Source organism: Pithys albifrons, chromosome 15, assembly GCF_047495875.1.
Source record: "Pithys albifrons albifrons isolate INPA30051 chromosome 15, PitAlb_v1, whole genome shotgun sequence".
NCBI classification, from domain to species: Eukaryota; Metazoa; Chordata; class Aves; order Passeriformes; family Thamnophilidae; genus Pithys; species Pithys albifrons.
Genome location: NC_092472.1, coordinates 13,648,257 through 13,668,686, shown reverse-complemented (window position 1 = coordinate 13,668,686; position 20,430 = coordinate 13,648,257). Strand labels below are relative to the sequence as shown.

At 42.2% G+C, this 20,430-nt stretch overlaps 1 protein-coding gene across 3 annotated transcripts in view; it reads left to right on the top strand.

Annotated features, from left to right (window-relative positions):
- GRIA1 (glutamate ionotropic receptor AMPA type subunit 1) overlaps positions 1 to 20,430 on the top strand; it is a 120,469-nt gene that overhangs the window by 61,837 nt on the left and 38,202 nt on the right. For all 3 annotated transcript variants that reach the window (XM_071570522.1, XM_071570523.1, XM_071570524.1), the window contains exons 5-8: positions 2,397 to 2,450; positions 13,508 to 13,669; positions 14,715 to 14,882; positions 18,835 to 18,939. In XM_071570522.1, the coding sequence (XP_071426623.1) occupies positions 2,397 to 2,450; positions 13,508 to 13,669; positions 14,715 to 14,882; positions 18,835 to 18,939 (489 nt within the window). The remainder of the gene's footprint in view (positions 1 to 2,396; positions 2,451 to 13,507; positions 13,670 to 14,714; positions 14,883 to 18,834; positions 18,940 to 20,430) is intronic.

The window sequence follows — 20,430 nt, the reverse complement described above, 5'->3', positions numbered from 1 at the left end:
AGGGCAGGTTATCACAGGGTTGTGCTGTGTAGCCTTAATGGGATAAGTATGCAGTGGGTTGTGTTCCATCAAAGCCCTGTATTGTTTCTTCCTTGTCTCTCATTAAAATGAGTAACTGGAAGTTCTCTTTTGCCAGCATTTCACTCTGAGAGGATTTCTCTCTAATAGATGTCAAACTGGCCCATTAAGAAGTGGGTAATGAAACCTAGGTGGCCCAAGTGAGCTATCAGCATGCAGCCCAGCGCAGCCTCTCACCACAGTCAGGTTAAGTGATAAATGCTATTATAACCTCAGCTTGCTACCGCTGTCCGGACACATTAGGACTGAGCAAGCATTTTAAAATAAATTAAGATCACAAATAACTGTGTAAAACACAGGAAACAAGCCTCATAATTCAGGAGGATGGGCTGCAAGATTAACAGCTCGGGAAAAGCTGGATGGCAGCCCTTTCTGGTTCATTGACTCTGACATCTAATAAAATAACAAAGGAGTGTTTGGGCAGAAGGAGCCAATGCCAGCTATTGTTGACACTGAGGAAAAGGGCAATTGGATCATAATTCTTAGACATTCCAGTGCACCAGAAATTCTTCTTCCTTCCACAAGGTCTGGGACTTGCTGCAAAGGTCAGTCTCAGCTGGCAAATGGAAGGGGACAAGTTGGATCTGGTTGTGCTTCTTAGTAAATGGAAGATACTCAGAAAACTACTCATAATGAGGTGTATATCTTCATAGCTGTAAGTATACAGAGTTTTTTCTGAGAGCTCCAGACATCTCAGCAGAAAAGCTACACTGAGGCATCCTGTGCAGAGAGCCACAGGACAGTGAAGCTGGTGGAGCTGGCATTAGCTAGGTAAGAAACTGCTTCTAAATGAAGCCTTCATTGGAGTTAATTGCCACCCCCATGCTAATGCTGAGAACCAGATGAGTTTTATTATGCATACAAGAGCACTTCATCAGAGAAGGACTAAAGCAGATGAACCAGTTGCATAGAGCAAGTGTCAGCTCATTTATAATCCATTTGAAAATCCTTAAATGACTGCTCATGATAATCTGGAAGTGCTGTCCCATGGGGAGGATCCGTCTATGCCCTCATCTGACATTTCTCAGGCACCTTCTGCCAGCCTGGTATCAGAGAGAAGTCTTGAGTAGACTGACTTCTGGTTGAATCCAACACAGCAGTCGTTTTATGATCATTCTGGCTGTGAGGATCTTTCTGGCCTCACTGCAGTTTCTGCAGATTTTGCCTGAGCATTAGCAATGCAGGCAGAAATTTAGAATCAATTCATATGACAGTGGAAATAAGAAGTAGTGTTGCCAGCAAAGAAGTCTTATGGAAAACACACTTCTCTCAGAAACTGGCAAATCTTGTGTTGGTACAGGTTTTGAGGGCATGTTGGTTTGCGCTTTTTTTCACTCCTTTCTTTCTGCATGTAGAGTGGCTCAAATGCAGATTGTATCTGACTCTAGTAACCTAGGAAGAATTTAACAGTGCTGCTGGAAATCAATAGAGAGGAATTTCAATGAAAACAGAATCAGAAAGAATAATAGAATTTTGATCCATATTCTTTCCTTTTAAACCGAGGCAGAAAAAGACAGGGACTATCTAATCAGTGCCTCTGTCCCCTCCAATCACAGGCAAGCCTGAAAGAGATGGAAAGCAAAAAAGAAAAATAAAGGAAACTTCCAGCTAATATAGAAAAATTCAATTATTACAGTTCAGTAAGCAATTGTGTTGATGAAAGAAAATAAACCCTGACTCTGCAGGCATCAGGGAGACAGGAGTAAGTGGCAAAGTGCATATATTGCGACACCATGAATATGAATTCATAAATAGTCTCAAAGAACATGCAGGGGAATCCTCTGTTCAGGCAGCTTTGTTCTGGAGTTGTGGTTTAAAGCTACCCTGATGCACTAAAGGAGAAAACTTCCTGACATCTCACCCAGGTGGATGTCTGTGGCAGGAACCGTAGCTGGGAGGATGTGTAAAATAGGTCTCTAGTCTTGCTTGATGTTTCTGCTGCATTCACAGGACATGTGGACTCCAGCTGCTCACTTTTCTCCTTTGGTATCGGAAGAATAGATCTTGTTTAACTTTCTATTAAATGCTGTTTCTTTTTCCCCTGAGCCCACAGGAGACAGGTTGGTTTGGTTGTTTTCTTTCCCTGCCATAGAATGTTCTTGGGGATCTTGTCCTGTCTAGTTTCAGCCTTGCTGCTCAAATATCATGTGTGAAAGCTCTTTCCATCCTCTAACAAGATTGTGAAATTTTCTTTTGCTCTGTCTTCCTGCCCCCAGCTGAACAGTCTCATCTGGGAAAAATAAGAAGGAGGAAGGGCAGAAAACTGAAGGTCTTCAATAGTTGTTCTCTGCTAATTATTTTTGTTTTCTATATTGCAGATAATCAAGCTTGAAAAAAATGGGAATGGATACCACTACATTCTGGCAAACATGGTGAGTTGCCCTGACCGGCATTCTTGTTTACCTAACTTTTATTTTGTAAAGAAATATATTTATTCTTACTGATCTGAACATCTTTTTTCTCATCCACCTTTTGGGTAAAAGGAATACTAAAGTCCTGTGCTGTGTTCTCCTTCTGGAGTTTTCCCTTTTGAGCCAGCAAAATTATCTGTAGGGTATCCACGTGTGCTGGAGTTTTGTGGTGGTTTGACCTTGACTGGATGACAGAGGCCCACTAAAGCCACTCTATCACTCCTCCCTTAGTGCTAAATGAAATCTGACTGTCATGGCTCTAAGGAAAGACTTGAATGCAAAGATTTCTTTAAGGAAAGGACTCCAACACAGGGAGGTGCTGCCTGAGGACAGAGCAACATTGGGCAGCAGCAAGGCCATCTTTCTGGAGCCAGTCTGTTAGGAGGATAGAAAATTACCCTGCCTAGTGAGATTTGGGAGGTGGAGAGAGCAAAATAGCCTCAATCCATAGGGCAGCTGGATGTTTCCCACAGCAGAGGTCATGCCCTCTTCTCCCCAGACGTATCCATCCACCCAGGAAGATGCACAGCAGAGGATAGGCTGATGGTGGCAGTCTGGGGCTGAGGCTGCTACCCACGGGACCCCTGTGTCCTTGGGGGGTGAGCCATGTGCAGGCTCTGGGCCTGTTCTTCCAGCACAGAGCTGCATCAGTGAGGCAGCACGTCAGCCCTGGGGTAATTAAACTTTAAACTACCAATTAGTCAAGCAGTTGCTGCCCTTCTCCTTCTCTCGATCCCAAGATAACTCTGTAATTTACAAGGCAAAAATGGCCACATCATTACCCTGCGATGCCCTGTACTGACCCTGCACTCTGCGCTGGCCGCCGACCGTGTAATTACAGAGATAAAAATGTTATGTTGTGCAAGGGGAGATGTGCAAAACCATAGAGCAGCCAATAACTTCAGTTGCTAATTTTTAAAAAATTATTATTTGCTGTAACCTCGGTCCTGGATGTTTATGAAAGTCCCTTCATTAAAGTTAAACAGGAAAGTGAACTGGAGTTGCTGAAGTGTGTGTGTCTGTGCACTTTTATGAATATCTACATGAAAGGCTGAATTAGAGTATCAACTCTCTGTACTGTTTCATAAGGATAAATACATTAAAGACATGAGGTGAACTAACACTTAGGTGTTGGAATTTTGAAGGACATTTCCCTCTGTCTTCTGATACCATGGTCTCCTACTTTGACCCGGAGAAAGTACGCTTGTCCTCTCTTAATGTGTTTTCTTAGCCTTTGCAGAAATGCTGAGAGGATGGAGCTGACTGGAAGAGGCTGCATACTCAGCCAACAAGGGTTATAAATAATTAACTTGGAGCAAAAGGCTTTTCATTTCCCCAGCCCCTCTGCAGGGAGATTCTGCCTCCCACTGCAGTGGAAGGGGGCTTTGTGTCCCACAAGGTCTGACAGGATCACCAGAATGCACTGCTATTAGATGTGTTTTTCAAGCAGCTTCCATTCAGGGAAGAAGAAGAGTGAAAGGAATTCAAGCTTTACCTTTCATCTCTCCTTCTCCTTAAAACCTAGCATCATACAAGAGCCAAACTCCAGAAAGGAATATTTAAGGGAAAAAAAAAAAGAGTAGGGGTTAATCATACAATGTGGGAACACAATTTAAAAAATGAAGCCTAGGACCCCTCAAGGCTAAGAGGCCTCTTTCCAGGCAGAGCAACATGGCTAGGTTCAGGTACCAGAAGACAAATCAGTTTCTGTGATGTGCTGCACCCACACAAGAACAACTGAGTGATCTGTTCAGCAAGGAGACTGGCAAAAAGGCCCTGAGGATCTCATATTTCTGAGGCTATAGGGCAGCAAGGAAGGACAGCAAGCCTCCCTTTGTGGATATGGCCAGGGATGTTATAAGGGATTGGCAGAATGTGGGAAGTCATCATCTGGCAGGGTTAAACCCTAGCGCAGATCCTCTGATCCAAGAGATCACAGAGGGTTTTACCCTCTTCTAAGGACACCTCATCTCTGGATAAGAGCCTTCAGAGGGTGTAACGTGCTGTAATTTATTCCCACTGACTCATACACATAGTGGTAGACCTTAAACACCCCACGTTTTCCCTTGTAGACACGTCCTGGGATGACAGGGCATGTGTTGCCCACACACACACACGTACCCTCGTGCACACCCTCATGCTGAGAAAACAGCCCTGCTTTGTGGAAATGGCTCATTCTGGAGCACTGAGTCGTCAAGAGAATAAATTAAAAGCTAAAGCCTGGAAGTGTCAGGTTTTCAAATTACTTATTTTTAGTCCCCTGTGTGGACTGATGGAATTCTGAGTTTACGACTCCCAGCCTGTGTGAAGATAAGGTAAAAGGACTCCTCACCTGTTTAGCTGCAGGTGTTGGAGCAAGGGGATGAATTTTCAACACCTGCACTTTGCCAAACCTTCTGGGATATGGAAAAATGGGGACACCATTATGGAAATGACACACTGGAAGCAAATATTGGGAAATATTTCTACATAACCCCACTTAAAATCTTATTTTTAGCAATATGCTTGTTCAGAGCTATACTCAGCCAAAAATCAAGCAGCAGCACACTGCCCGGTTACAGCAGCTTCAAATGGTGCTACACCATGAATGCAAAGCAAGAGAGTTCGCAAGGTAATGCACAGGCTGAATAAGGTCCAAAAAATCATCTATGGGTACATTTTAAAATGGAGAAGTTCCCTGTCTGGTCACAGACAATCCATGAGAAAAGAGGCACTGCCTTGCATTAATCACTATGTGTTTGCCCAGCAGTTGCTGTCGGTGAGCTGTAGTAAAGTACTGAGCAGAATTTGACAAGTAGCAGCAAATGAAAGCTGGTATTTCCTAGCAGGAACAGCTTTCTTTTTCAGTGAAATTGCTGTTGCCAAGGTGAGACAATAATATTTCTGTGTTCACAAACAAAATGAAACCATTCAGCACCTTAGGCCATGGGAAAGCAACTTTCTCCAAACCTGCTATGCCTGCTAAAGACACAACCTGCCTTGCCTCCTCAGCCCTGCCTGTCCCATAAAGGTCTGTCTGCAACATCCCTGCCAGGGAAACGGTTTCTATGAGCATCCTTACCTCTCCTTGAGGCAAATTTGGCACTGTTTATGGCTTTTGCAAACTCATGAAATCCTGATCCTCAACCAGTATCCGTAAGAATTACCCCAGTTAGCTTTTAGCAGCTTCCAGACTGGATATTTTTCAGGAGTACTGGCACCGGGGGTTTGCACTCATCTCTGTTTCTCTCTTCCCCTCAGGAATTCAAAGAGATTTGGCAACTTTAAGAAGTGTTTGTTTTTGTGAGTCTTATTTTTCTAAGCCTTGTTCTCAGCCTTTGAGATCATCAGTCTAGCAACAACAAAGGGAAAAAAAAATACAGTCAATACTATCAGAGGAGCAAGCTTAGAAACTTCTGCGATTCCTTTCTTTTGATGTTCAGGCTTTTTCCCCATAACCTTGGCTTTGTGTATCTGTTTGCCCTCTGCCATGGATGTGAGCTGACTACTGTCAGTAGTGGGAGAACAGCAGCCTTTCTGGGCAGAGAAAAATCTTTGTCTTAAAATAAGCAACATTTGTGTGACCTGTCTTTAAATGAAAAGTATGAAAGACAGCTGTCACATACGGTGTTTTAGCCTTTTTTTTTCCTTTCCTGATGCATTAGTCCAGGTTGCTCTTTTAGCAAATGCTGGGTTTTTTTGAAGCTGAATAGATAAGTGTATGAGATTGCTGATGCTAGAGGTAGTAGGAAAAAGTAAAGATAAAAACAGCGTGGATTAGCCAAGGTAAGCACTTTTTTCTATGCCACTCTCCATCAGCATGTGTCAGTGCTGAGTTAGGCTATGGACAGACTTTCCCTTTGCAAGCAGTTGTGGTGGCATTGGAGGTTACCAGCACAGCAGCTTTGTCAGCTTGTGAAGAAGTCAGGCAAGATGTGCTGGTTTGGTTCAGTTCGCCTGTGGTTTAGATGGGCGCCTTTGATTTCTTTTCCCTTGAAAAATGGAAGAAAGAACTTCTGCACCACCAGGGCTGACACTCAGTGATGTGAGACTGACCTGTTGCAGACAGTGAAGAAGAGGTAACCTCTTGAACTGGCCATCAGAAAGGATGTACACAACCCTGGGGAGCAAAGTTCCCCCCACACAGGCAGAGATCAGCTCCCCTAAAGGCATGCAGCACATCCACACCTGGAGCATGTGCTGTGACTGTGTGGGGAAGGTCTGTGGTGCCCATGCTGAGCACAAGCCTAGTGCAAGGTCTGTACTTGCCCCAGTGTGATATGTATGTTGTTGGCTCTGGTCCCTGCACCAAGCCACTGATTCAGGTTGCCTGGAGCTAAAATGTTGTGGTTCTGTGTCCCATCACCTCACAGGCTGGCATGTTTATTTGAGGTGCCTTCAGTTCTTAATGCTGTTTCCTGCCTTCTGAACTGCTGCTGACTTGCAGTACAAACAAGGTCAGCAATGCTCATGTTCACATCACTTGCTGATTGGAAACTCTGTTTTGTGGCATTTCCAAAAGTCTTCTTTGTCCTGGTAAGATCTCAAGATGCCTGGTCTTGCAAAAATTATATTCTTACATTGGAAAGAGACGTTCTAAGTTATTTTTAGGGTTCTAAAATTATGCCAGTTAGACCTTTCCTCTGTCAGAGAGGTTGGTGCAAGTAGGCTCATGAGAAAAATTTGTTTTGTGTGCAGAGGAAGACAAAGCAATATATCAGTGAAACTTCTGAAATCTGTATCTCGCTTCCCAACAGCTTTTCTGTCCTGATTCAAAGATTATCAAGCAGAAGAACCCCATATAACATTATCTCATCTGAATCAATGATAGTAAAATACACAGCAGTGCCCTGAATTAATTTTTGCTTGAAATAGAATGTCTCATATAAAAGAAAATTATCTGGTTGGATACAAAAATTGCCTAAACAGGAGAATATGAGCAGCAACCTTGGGAGGATTTTTGCAGTAGTTAATGAGGGCTCAAATGCATAAGTGACTTACTGTGGCTTAAAAAATCAGAGCATCAGGTGAGCAACTGACAGATTATATTACAGCCATTGGAAAGAAAAATGTGTTTGTTTAAATTTCAGCAAAAGGATGTCAAACTAACAGGTTTTCTCAGCCATTTGCAGTCTCCTAATCCATTACCTCAGCTCAACTGGCAAGTGGTGATGTGTAAATTCATTATATCTTCCTCATGGTGACTTCATTGGTGCTTTTTTCTGGTCAAAACCTGCCTAGCTTCAGCTTCCTCCACTGGATTTATGATTATGTTTGCTAGACAAAATATTCCATTACTGATGTTTTGGTCCTTGTAAACTGTCATCAGGTCATCCCTTAATCATATCTTTGATTGAAGTTCTGGCATCTGTCACTACACGGTACCTTTCCCAAACCTTAAATCAGCTTATATGTTGAAAGGTCTTTAATGCACAAACATCCATATAGAGCATCCCTCTCTCTGCCTGCACTGAACCTTCCAACAGATGTATGTGGTCATTTATATCCAGAATGTGCTGCAGCAGTAGGATTGGACAGGTGCAAATAATACTACAAAAAAAACTTGTAGAGCTGTATTGAAGAAAAGATGGTGTTCAGCTCCAGCCCCTTGTCCTTGAAGCCTGGCTTGGTTTGCTTTGCATCTATAGACAAGACAAAACACTCTCATCAAACTGCAAGACGGGGACTCTGTCAATAGTGCCCCTTTCTCCTGTCTTTCTTTTCCCTTTTTTCACTTACTCCTAAGTTACAGTGAGGACTCACATGTTTTGCTGCCACAATGAGGTTTGACACATTAATAACTCTGCAGAGGAGAAGGCCTCTCCTGCTGGAAGGCAGACTGGAACAAGACTGGAGCAGATGGGCTTTTTTGACATACCTTCCTTGTTAATACAAAGCGATGGGAGTGAGGAATGATGCTTCACTGGAGAAGTCAAGCTCAGAGAAAATTTGGTATATTAGGGACACTGTCTGGAAACACTCAATTTCTCGTTCCCTGCAGAAACCACTTAGTATTCACCCAGCTTATTTACAGCCATTCAAAAGCAAAAATTTTGCTTTGCAAAGTTTTTTATAATCATAAAGTCTGCTAGCAGGAAGTAGTCTGGCATTGCAAGCCAGGCATGGATAGCCTCTAAACAGAGCTGGGCCAGTTTCCCACTGATGCCACAGGTTTCTGTGGCACCCACCCAAGCTCAGGATGAATTGCTTAAATGCTCTTGGCTTCAAAGGGAATATTTAAAGAAAAGAAAAAATAGACTGTAGTCTCTTCATCCCAAATAGAGAGGGACTTAAAAAATCTCATACTCCTTCCTGGAATGCAGAAACCATGTTAGGTTCAGCCACAATAAGTCTTCTCCAGACAATTAAAGAGAAAGGGGCATTTTTTCCTCTCCTCATTCAGAGCCGAGCCTTACTGGTCCTGGGGGGATATCTGGAGGGCTCAGAAGATGCAGAGGGAGGAGATAAAACAACAGTGTTTCTCAGGAACATGGCAGTCTTCAAGGACACTCCTTTCTTTCAGGAAAAGATGAGATTGGAGCACAGGCAGAGATTTCAGGCTGTGTCGTGGGGCAGTTTATGAGATGCTGAGCTGGAGCCTCCCTGGAGGTCAGCCCTTGCTGCCACAGCTTCAAAGATGCAATTCTACCACAGGAGACACCTGCAAGGAAAGTGCCAGCAATTAATATGAGCTTAGTGAAATACAAAGAGAATCTGAAAGTGTGGGGCAGCAGCTGTTTGACTGTCAATGTCTGCATATGGGATTGAGGCTGCAGCATTCCCATGGGCTGGGATGATGTCCCAGAAGGAGCAATGCCACCCAGTGTCATCAGTGTGTGGAGTGGAGGTAGAGGTTTAGGATGGTGAGCCAATGAAATATGAGGGTGAAAGGAGAGATGCAGAGAAGTAAGTGATGCTGGCAGATTTCAGAAGGGTCATGTGCGAAGGGATAATGCTTTCCCTACACTGGCAGCTGCCTGCACTGACCACTCAATGTCCTGGCTCCTCATAGTGTCCAGGGCACAAATAAGGAGCTGGTTCATTTCTGGAGGGTCCTTCTTTTCAAGGCATATCCTTCGTTGCCCACTTAATCAAGATGGATTCACGAGGCCTGTTTCAAGTCATCAGTCTTCCTGCATTATGCATTTCCTTTGATGACTGAGCCCACAAGCGGTGGAGAGGAATATAAATGTGTGACTTGCTGACACCTCTCCCAGCAAGCAAGGCAGCAAATGGGACAGTAAAACAACCTTTGGCTGAAAGCTGCTTTCAGTTTAAGAACAGCATAAAGAATAGATGCATCACAGAAAGCACAATGAGGAAAAACCCCTTTCCAATACTGGTTTCTATTTGAAGCCACAAAGGTCTGTAATAGCTGCCCATATTATTTCCTAGCAGCAGGACTTCTGCACATAATCGCTCTGTGAGGTTCATTAATGCAGAGAGGAGCCCATGCTATGGGCTAAAGAGCAAGTTTCCTCCTTTGAACCAAGCCTGGTTGTTGCTGGAACAGTGTGTTGCTGATGCTGTGAGTCAGAGCAGGTGTGGAGGAGGGAGCCACCTCAGCCCATCCGTACCATGGGGTCAGTTTTGTGGTTTGTTGTCAGCCTGCTAACTTGGCAGCATTTGAGGAAAGTCAGGCATTTTCCAGGCATATGCAAGGCAGGGGGCCGTATTCTCTGGTTTGCTGAGGTGATTTTGTGGAGTGAATTTAAATGGAAGGGATGGCTAATCCTGCCATAGGGCAGGGGGTGGGCTGGCTGACGTGGTGTCCCTTCCAGCCTGGTTGTGATGGTTCCCAGGGATAACTGTGCCTGCAGAAGTGCTGTTTCTCGCTGTGTACCTGTGTCCTGGCAGTGACCCTCTCTGGGGCACTGGGGAGCTCCATGCTGCCTCTGGGTCCTGCTTTTCCCAGGGGACTGGAGCAAGAGTTCCCATATTTCCCCTCTTCCTCCCCAGGGTATGGGCAGTGCTGTGCAGGGAGGTGAAGCCTGAAACCTGCACATCCCACAGATACATCCCAAATGTTTCAGGTGGAAAGAGCTTGAAGAAAATCACATGCAGCCAGATTCCAGGGGCTCAGCTCATTTCCCTGAACAGCCACTGTGCTCCAGATATGGTTGCAAAGTGAGTTTTCCCAGTATTTACTGGCAAATTTTTGAAATTGTTTCAAAACTGTTTGATCACTTCATGGGACCACATGGAGTACATAATTCCAGCACTGTTCACTTCTTGCTGTACTTGGTTGGATGGCAGAGGGAATCATTTCTGGACTGTTTCTTTCCCAGACTGGTTGATGCTAAACATATTAATCCAAAAGCACAGCTGTTGCCCCTCAGTCGTGGGTTGCAGTCTTTCTTTAGACAATTTTTAATAATTTATTTGCTGTTTCCCAAATATGGCCAATTGAACACTAAATAAAAGATCCCTTCTTTTTTTTCTGCAATATGTGTCTACAGTTAGTATAAGGTGACAGATGATTGATGACTTCTTTACTTGCAAATACTGTAATTCTCCCATTTTCCTGTTCCCTGCATGTACTGACTGATATTCCAGAAAGACAGATAAACATATTCAATTCTTGCTTCCACTTTGTCAATAGAAGCATTTTCAAAGTCCAGTTTGCATAACATTTGATATTTTGTGTTTATGTGTTTGCCAGGAAGAATTCACCTCCTCTGGAATTATTTTCTAAAATATTTGACCTCTGGATTTCCCTTTTTATTGGCTGTCATATTCCCCGACCATCTTTGAACAGATTTCAGTGGTACAGTGATTAAAATTCCTTTGTAATTAGGACCATTCCTATAATGTCCTTGTACTGGGGCATATGGAGGAGGGAGAACAGGTGAAAACAATTATTTCAGAAGTTAATAACAGCCAAAATGCAAAGGTGTCCTCTATGGTCCCAACTGCCTTAAATGATTGGAAAAATCTTCAAAGCTCTCACCACTTTTTTAAAAAAGCTGAATTGTGTCAAACATAAGTGGGGGAAAATTAGTACAATCTTTGGGAAGAAATAATTCCTTTTCTCTATTTGGATTATTTTAAAATTTTATGCAAGATGAATCCCAGTGAATATTGTTGAATATTTGCTTCAGTTTCAGAATGGTTTTGTATGGGGCAAACATTGAAATATAGTGGTTTCAACCACTGCTGTCTCATCACTGATGTCATAACCCTTTTTTGACTTTTTCTATTTAAATCTGTATGCTGAGGGGGCTTAATACACCAGACATCTTACTCATACTCTGTTGTGAACTTGGACTTTTCTTCATGCCTTTTTAGGTCTTCCAAGGAGGAGCTGGTGGCACAAACTTCAAGTTCCTCTGTGGTAGTTTCTTTTGACAGATCTTTTTCCCCTGAGTATCTCCCAGGAGCAAAATGTCAGTGTAATTTGGTCATAGCCATGAATAACCAGTTGGCAACCTGTGAGGTCCCTCTTACTGAACCTTAGGAGCTCCGTGTGTCAAAAACCACTTGGCCTGAAATGCATTAAGATGTCAGGGACAATTATCCTACTGCATTTTCTATTCATTAATCTCAGCTCTGGCTTTCTGAAACCCCTACGCTAGCAATTACAAACAAGATGGATGTGGGTTTAACCAGCATTCTGGGGAATATGTACACATAAAACATCACTTTTTTTTTTTAACCTGAATCACTGCACTTTGAAGCAAAACAAGTCATCTGTTTAGAGCATCTGTACACCAATATCCTATCCTCGGCTTTGTAAGTGGATGCCAAATTGCCTACAAAGCTGAAAGAAAAAGTGTGAAAGTCTTTAAAAATGTTTTTCAGTTACTTATGACTCCCTCACTCTGACACTGATGTGAGAGGGCAATTTAGTCTTTTCCTTGCAAGGTCTGTTCCCAAAACAGGTTTCCATGTAATGGCTTGAACCTGGCTTTGGAAGTTAATAAGCTGCTCGGCTCCCTCCACCAGTGAGCAGAGAGCACTGTTTTGGGAACCTGACTGGTGTTTCCTGGAAATGATGTGACTTGTCTTTTTGACTCACACTGCCATCATACGTCTGAGAACAAACAAGGGGGAGAAACCCAGTGGTAGGCTGAGAATGATCCTGAGGAGAGCACACACCATCAGGGCAGTGGGAAGGCAGAGCTCAAAAAGCTCTTCTGCTGCTCAAGTGATTGCATTGTGACAGCTCTCCCATTCACTTTCCCTTGTGCATTAAGGGTGCTGGTAGCAATAGTGCAAATAATTTCCTGCATCTCTTGTGTTTGTACCCCAAAAGAAAAAGCACCAGACCTCAGCCTGTCCCTTCCACAGCTGCCCAAGCAGAAGGCAGAGTCTGTTCAAGCACCTGCCTTGTGCAGGGAGGCACAGCAAACAGACCTGCATAGCAGCAGTGCTGCAGAGACTGGGACACCAAGAACCAGCAAGAAGTAGACAGGAACAATAAGGAAATTAAAAGAATGCATTTTGTTAGTGATCTGAAGCCTAAAAAAAGCACCTTTTTTTCTCCCAAATTAGCAAATTCTATAAACTGTCTTTTCTAATAGCCAGATTCCTTTAGCAAGCTGACCAACCACTTCCTTCTTGATGTGCTGAAAGTTCATTCTTCAGGATTTGTTTTAACCTGTAAACTGTGATTTCAAAAGAAGTAGCCTAAATGGTTGTGACTGAGGGCATAAGAGTTAGGGCTGGGTGAACAATTCTGTATAAAAGTTAGAACTTGGTGAAAAACTCTAATTTAATTTTATAGATTTTATTAATTTCATTCAAGCATTAGTCAGGGTGCATTTTTCCACTACTCTGCTAGCTTTCTTGCAAGTGACCTGTTGTTAATTTGTCTTCTTGAGTGAAAACTTCAGAATATGTCCAGCTCAGAGCCTGTGAGAAAGGCAAGTTCACACCATGGTCAGGGAAGTGGTGCACCTCTGGAGCTGGACATTACCTCAGAGAGAGAAGAGATTTTTCCTGAGCTATCTGCCATATTCATTGATAGGCAAGATTCATCTTACCCAGTCAGAGATGTGTTTCCCTGATGAGATTCTCCTGTTTCTCTCCTATACTAGGGATTCATGGATATTGACCTGACCAAATTCAGGGAGAGTGGAGCCAATGTAACTGGCTTCCAGCTGGTGAATTATACAGATGCTGTTCCTGCCAGGATCATGCAACAGTGGAGGAATAATGATGCCAGAGAACATCCACGTGTGGACTGGAAGAGGCCAAAGGCAAGTGGTATAAAAGAACTCATTTAATTATGGGTCCATCTCACTCAGTTAAAGTTGTGCTCACCTCTTTGTGATCACACGGAGCTCTTTAATCACACTCCGAGAAACTCTCAATATGGTTATGAGCATTATCTTTTCCAGGTGCTTCAACATAGTCTAAATTTTAGTAGTCAGCAGTTACTGCCTCCTAAGAAATACACAATTTAATATATTCACTCAGTCTCCCAGTTTTTACCCTCCTCAAAGCTAAGAATTAAACATCTCATCATGTTCAGTATATAAAAAACAAAAAGCCTCATTAACTCCTTAACCTTTGACTTGTTTACTAGACATCCAATGATAATAAAGTCTTTCCAGATGTTCTTTTTGAGCATTTCAAATCGGTGTGTACAACAGAGGGAAGAAAGATTTTAATTCTCCCTGAAGCTGTTGAAGGGTGGGTGGAGGGGGAGGTTATTTTTTTCTGTTTGACTTTTGAAAATGAATACATTTGTGACAGACATTTAGCAACAGAAATGTTAACTTTGGAATTGTTAGTTTAAGAAAGCTTCAAACAAATAAATAGGTAGGAAATTATAGGAAAAGAATTAATTCTGTTACTCTAATGATTCACAACAAGAGTTTTACACTGGTTTCTGCATGAGTTTCTGCTTGAATAATATAATCTTTTGCAAATTTTTTGCAGATTGAGTTTGTGTCCCTTGTGTCTTGATTTCACATTTACACAGTATGATGTGTTCCTCAGAAGTTCAGGTCACTGATTCTAATTAAACACAAAGACTTGGGTAACAGACGTAGAGCTTGTAAGGCTGAGCCTTCTTCAGGCTGACCCTGCACCAGGAGTTTCTCCTTCATTCCCAGTTGTGAAAGTAAAACCAACTTTTAGGAGTCAACAGGACAGTGGAGATTACAGGCAGCAAGAGGCAGTTGAACTTCATAGATGGAAGGATGAGAGCAGAGCGAATCATTCGAAAAGTTACTGTGAGACAAGTAGCAGGGGCAGCTCACCCTGATGGGCCACATGAAACGACTCTTCTCTTTCTAGTACACATCGGCCCTAACATACGACGGGGTCCGAGTGATGGCTGAGGCGTTCCAGAACCTCCGGAGGCAGCGGATCGACATCTCCCGTCGCGGCAACGCCGGGGACTGTCTCGCCAACCCTGCCGTGCCCTGGGGACAAGGCATCGACATCCAGAGAGCACTGCAGCAGGTTTGAAACCAAACCCATGTGTGCACAGCTCAGCGTAGCCTGTGGGTGGGGGAAGAAGGGTGATTAACAGCTGAGATGTTCACAAGTCACTTGGGGCGAGGGATTGATCCTTCCAGGTCTCCTAAAAAGCTCAGGATTGCATCCAGAAACTGCTTTTCCTGGTACTGTCTGATGTGTCCTTGCCTGCTCTAACTTCTGTTATGTTCTGGGATGGAAAAGCCAAAATATTATCCCATAAAATCAAGGATCTCTATTTTTATCTTCTCCCCTCTAAGACACAGACCTGCTCAGACCATAGTTTTTGCAGTTCTTTGACTCTCTGTGAGCTCAGCTTCAGTTCCAGGCTGCTAATGAATGCATGTGAATTTTGCCTTATGTGTTGCCTGTCAGCAAAATGTTCTCAAAGTGCAGATTAGAGCTTGTTTCGTACTGTGAGGATTCATAGAATTCTTAGTAGCAGCCATTTATATAGTTTATTCCTCAAACCTGATAATCTTAATTTTTTTCATTCTGCATAAAATTTAGATCTTTCAAGAAACAAAAATACAATGTGAAACTTACAAGAGAGCAAAAAACCCACTCTCTTATAGAATACTTTAAAAGGTAGACTATTTTAAAATTTCATTAAATTTCAAGACTGACATTCATTTCTAATATTTTTCTTTTTCCTTTTTCTTTTTTTTTTTCTAACAGAAATAGATGATTTCCTTGAAAATCATGCTAGTTCAGTGTTATCCAAATATAGCTTATCCCGTCTTCTTTCCTTAGCTGGGAAGAAGGCAAGAAGAATAACCTTAATTTGGTTAATTTGTATCATATGAAAAGTTTCCCAAGTATTTTGTTTTGATTGGGTTGTGGTGTACTGGTAAACAACAATTTCTTTAAAACCAAATTTTGCATCTGATTTGATTTTATTGCTTGGATCCAATTTGTTCCTAAGCCTGTCAGTGACTTTCTGTATGACCTTGGGCAAATCACTGTCACAGCTTCTCCAAGTCCTTATAATAAAATCAAGCTCCCTGATGCATTAGGGAGATCGGTTACCTAATAAACATGAAATACTTGGAAGTTTTCTGATGAGCAATAGCTTCTCAAGCATTTTCCTTTATTGAATTTATGAGGATAAGATATCAAAATTAGACAGCTAGAAAATACAATTGTGTGTGCGTGTTGAAAAATCTCCACTGACGTTTCCTCATCTCTTCATTTAAACAATTTCAAAAGCCTTAACTTTTCAACTTTTGTGACTTTGGGCAAAGAACATGAAGAGCCATTTGCAAAAGTTGATTCTTTACCATTGAAAAATTATAATTTTAAAAAGGCTTGACCAGTTCAGTTGTGGTCAAAATAAGAGGCTTTGAAATAGGCAGGGAAAGAAGCCTCCTAGCAGAATTTTAGCTATTAATTTAATAATAATGCAGCACTTAGTCACACAGCAAGAAGGAGGCAGATGGAAATAGGAGAAATTACGATAATATTGAAGGTTTCAGTTATCCTTTCTGTAAAGACTCACAAATAGGGCAATTCTTACAGCTGTTCACAGTGTGCTGTCTCTTCACCTCCCATTTGCTAATGCCTAAAATTTTATAAGCTATTTAAAAGCAACCATTTCTCTACTGACTTCTACTCAATTGTCTGGAATAAGCTTTCAAATTGCCTTATTTCTGTCTAGTGTAGAAAGGAACCATAGAATCATAAAAACATTTAGTTTGGAAGATCTAAGGTCATTGAGTCCAACCATTACCTCAGCACTGCCAAGTCCACCATTAAATTGTGTCCCCAGACACCACATCCACACACCTTTTAAATCCCTCCTGGAATGATGACTCCACAACTTACTTCCCTGGGCAACCCATTCCAATGCTTTACAACCGTTATTATGAAGAAATCTTTACTAATATATAATCAAAACCTCCCCTAATGCAACCTGAGGCCATTTCTTCTTGTCCTCTTGTGTTACCTGGTAGAACAGACTGACCTCCACCTCATTGCAGCCTCCTAACAAGGGCTCATGAATGGCAGGAACAAAGATGAAAAGAAATATGAAATACTCTTCACTTTTTAAAAAGCAGAAATCTACCATGTTTCAGCAAAATGTATGTTTTTATTAAAGATAATTACCTGGGAGGGGTTTAGCAGGAAAATGCTCATGAAATACTGCTTAAAACCAATACACTAAGGCTTTGGTTGTATTTTTAAAAGGTTATGATTATTTTTAGCAAATTTTTTAACATTATTTGATTACCACATCTAATAAGCAGAGAGATAGTCCCCAACTAACCCTACAAACCAAAAGGCCACAACAGCATCCTTCTGTTCCAGAACTCCAGCAAAGAGTCACATGTCCATCCATGTCTTATATAAAAATGTGCTTAAATGCTCCATGTCTCTGGTTGACTGTGCTGGTGCTTAGCACTGTTGACATCAGTCCTCAAGGTATTTTGCATTGCATTTTGCATTTACCATCAGAGGATGGTAAATGATGGAAAAGTTGTGCTGCATCCTGCAGCATGGATGGCAGGGATCCCTTTTGCTGTTTCAGTGCCACATGGATATCACAGGATTAAGATTTCATTCATTCAGATAGAAGAAATTGATTCTGTACAGCTGCCTTTTAGTGCGCATAAAGCTACAAAGCACGAGTACCTGTGACCTGAGCATCAGAATGAGTCAGAACCTGAAAAGAAACCAAAGGAGACGTGAAAAAACAGGCTTGGGAGTGCTTAAGACAATGGTGCTTTTCCAGTGCATCTATTTTTTATGGGCATGTTGTGTCTTGTGAGAAGGGAAAAGCATGTTTCTCCAAATGTCACCAGGAATATCTCTTGACTTGAAAGAGCTTCAGAAAATACTGGCAGATGTTCATTTTCCTGACAAACCTTTGTGATAATAGCTGGAAAACAAGCACAGTTTAAGCAGATTAGCGACAGCATTCTGCTGTAATGATTTATCCTCATTTCTTCACCATGGGTCTTTATTCTGAGGATCTCAGAGTATTTAAAAAAGCTGTTAAATACCTGTCCCCATTTTACATATGGGAAGACGTCAGTTACAGGGGCAAAAGGTTTGTCCAAAGCAAGTGGAAAGGCTGAGAGCAAACCTTTAGTTCTTAATCCAGTGGCATGAGCACTTCTCCAGGTGGTCTCCACAGAAAAACAAATCTGCACTCTTTTTCCCATGGTCCTGGTCCCCACTGCCTGGTCTCCGCATGGTGATTCCAGTCAGGAGCTCTTCCCCACACCAGGCTGGGCAACTTTCCAACAAATCAAATGGCCATGCTGAGAGGAGAAATTCAGGATGTGGGATGTGATGTGAGCACCACTTCAGCCCAGCAGTGTTATTAGCAGAGATTTATGGTTCAAACTTTCCTATGAAAATTTCATTTACAGTACTAAATTGTTGGGCTCTTTTAGTCTGGTGCAAAGGTAATTAAATTTGCTTGGTAACTGATAGACTCCTCTCTGTCAAAAGATGACAGCTGGGAGCTGTGGCTGCAGTTTCATATTTTCTCCAAATACAGTTCCTGATTTAAACTGACATATTCTTTACCAAATCCTGACTACAGGTCAGGTTTAGAAAACACAAAACCCCACAAAACACAAGGAATTAAGAGCTGATTTAGCTCACTCTCACATCCCAAGAGGCGATGGGCTCACATTGGTGATCTAGCTCTCAGACATTGCTAAGTTTTACATCAGTAAGTTTTAAGTGAAAGGGTTTTTTAAAGAAAGGGTCATTTAAGAGAGTGGCTGTGCCCATGGCCAGGCATGCTGTAGAGAGTGAGCCTAAGTGAAATCCCAATGTCAGATAGATGTCCTGTCTCCCCTGCATGGACCTGAGAGAAATGACTGCACTCTCCTTCCTTCTTCCCCTTCCCTCTTGCTGCTGTTGAGTCATCACTGCATGAGGTGCTGAGCAATGTTCTGTCTTTATTGATATTTATGTCTTTAAGGTCCATTTTGAAGGATTGTCTGGCAACGTTCAGTTTAACGAGAAAGGACGGAGGACCAACTACACCCTCCATGTGATTGAAATGAAACATGATGGGATCAGAAAGGTAAAGTAGAGAGTGACCTGACATCCTGTGTCAGGTTCCATCCTGGTGTCTGAGTTACAATGTGGTTAGGTCTCAACAAACACTCCTGTTCATGAAAGCTTGAGTTGGAGTGAAGTCCAACGATGAGTGCATTCCCAATTCTATTCATGAGCAAAGCCAAGCACTAGGGAGAACACATATTGCTATAACCCCACAACACATGGACAGCGTTATCAAGAACAACAAGGTCATCTCAGCCGTGTGGCAGAGATTTTCCAGGATTGTAAAAGCTTGATCAACGCAGCCTTGCTATTGGCACACTGCATTGCCTGCAGCCCAGCTACATGACCGTCTGGTTTTGCTCTCCCACACTTCTTTTCCAAGGATAAGCCAAGGCAGAGCCAGTCAGAAGCTGTCTGTCCTAACCAGTGTAAGTGAACCCTTTATGTTGACCTAATTCTGCTCTCCTTGAAGTGACAAGAGCTTTACCCCTAACCACGTCCCAATAGCTACACAGACCTTTGTGCTGTTGTGAAGTCTTGATCCCTTTCTATATCCCAGGCTCTTTGAAAAATCTGGCCTTGTTCAGGGATGCAGAGCCCTTGAAACACTAATCCTTTTGAAAATCTGACTCTATGTGCTTATGTCCCACTTTAGATACCGTGTATTTGAAGAATAAAGAATAACTCAGTTATTAATTGATAAAGAAGACCTACTAAATATTTTGGAAGGAGGCATTCAGTGTAATCTCTCTGCACCTTCTCAGTCTCCTGAAAAAAAGAATCACTTGTTTTAAACTAAGAAAAGTATAAATAGTGAAAGTTCCATATTTACAGCCCCCACACTCAATTCATACTTAGACGTAAGAGCAACCAATGTGAGATCAAAGCCCACCACAGTCAAGCAAAAAAAGAGGCAAATTTTCATTGAGAAATAAAAGTGTCTTTTTGAAGACATATGAAGCAGTCTTCCTCCACTGCAAAGTACTCATAAGAGAACAAACGCAGCATCATGTCCAGTTTGGGTCTCTGAACTTCAGTAAGTTAGTAGTCTGGAAAGAGCTTAGAGGCGAAGAAACAGAGTGGCTCAATGTCTTGATTTTTCTATGCATTTACTGTCGGAAATTATATTTGTTTAGAATACATTTACATTACTGCCATGATGCACATTGTATTTTAGCTCCACCAGGTTAAAGGTGCAAAGCAAACATACATGTCTCCATTTATGTTGCCCTAGGACAGGGCTTTGGAAGCTGTTTCCCCACTATCTGCTCTTTTTGTCTGTGCAATGAAGAGCTATTAGAAGTCTGCATGGATTTTTGCTCCTGAGCTGTTATATCTCTAATCAGCCATCAGCAGGCTCCTGGTCGTGCCCTGGTTAATACCCTTTCCCATTTACTGTGATAAGAAATTCCTTTCATATGAGCAAAGCTCAGGCAACTTCATACTTACATGAGGTGATGGAAAACCTCTTATAAAATCAAGCCCTCAAAGTGAATAACCTCAGCCATGA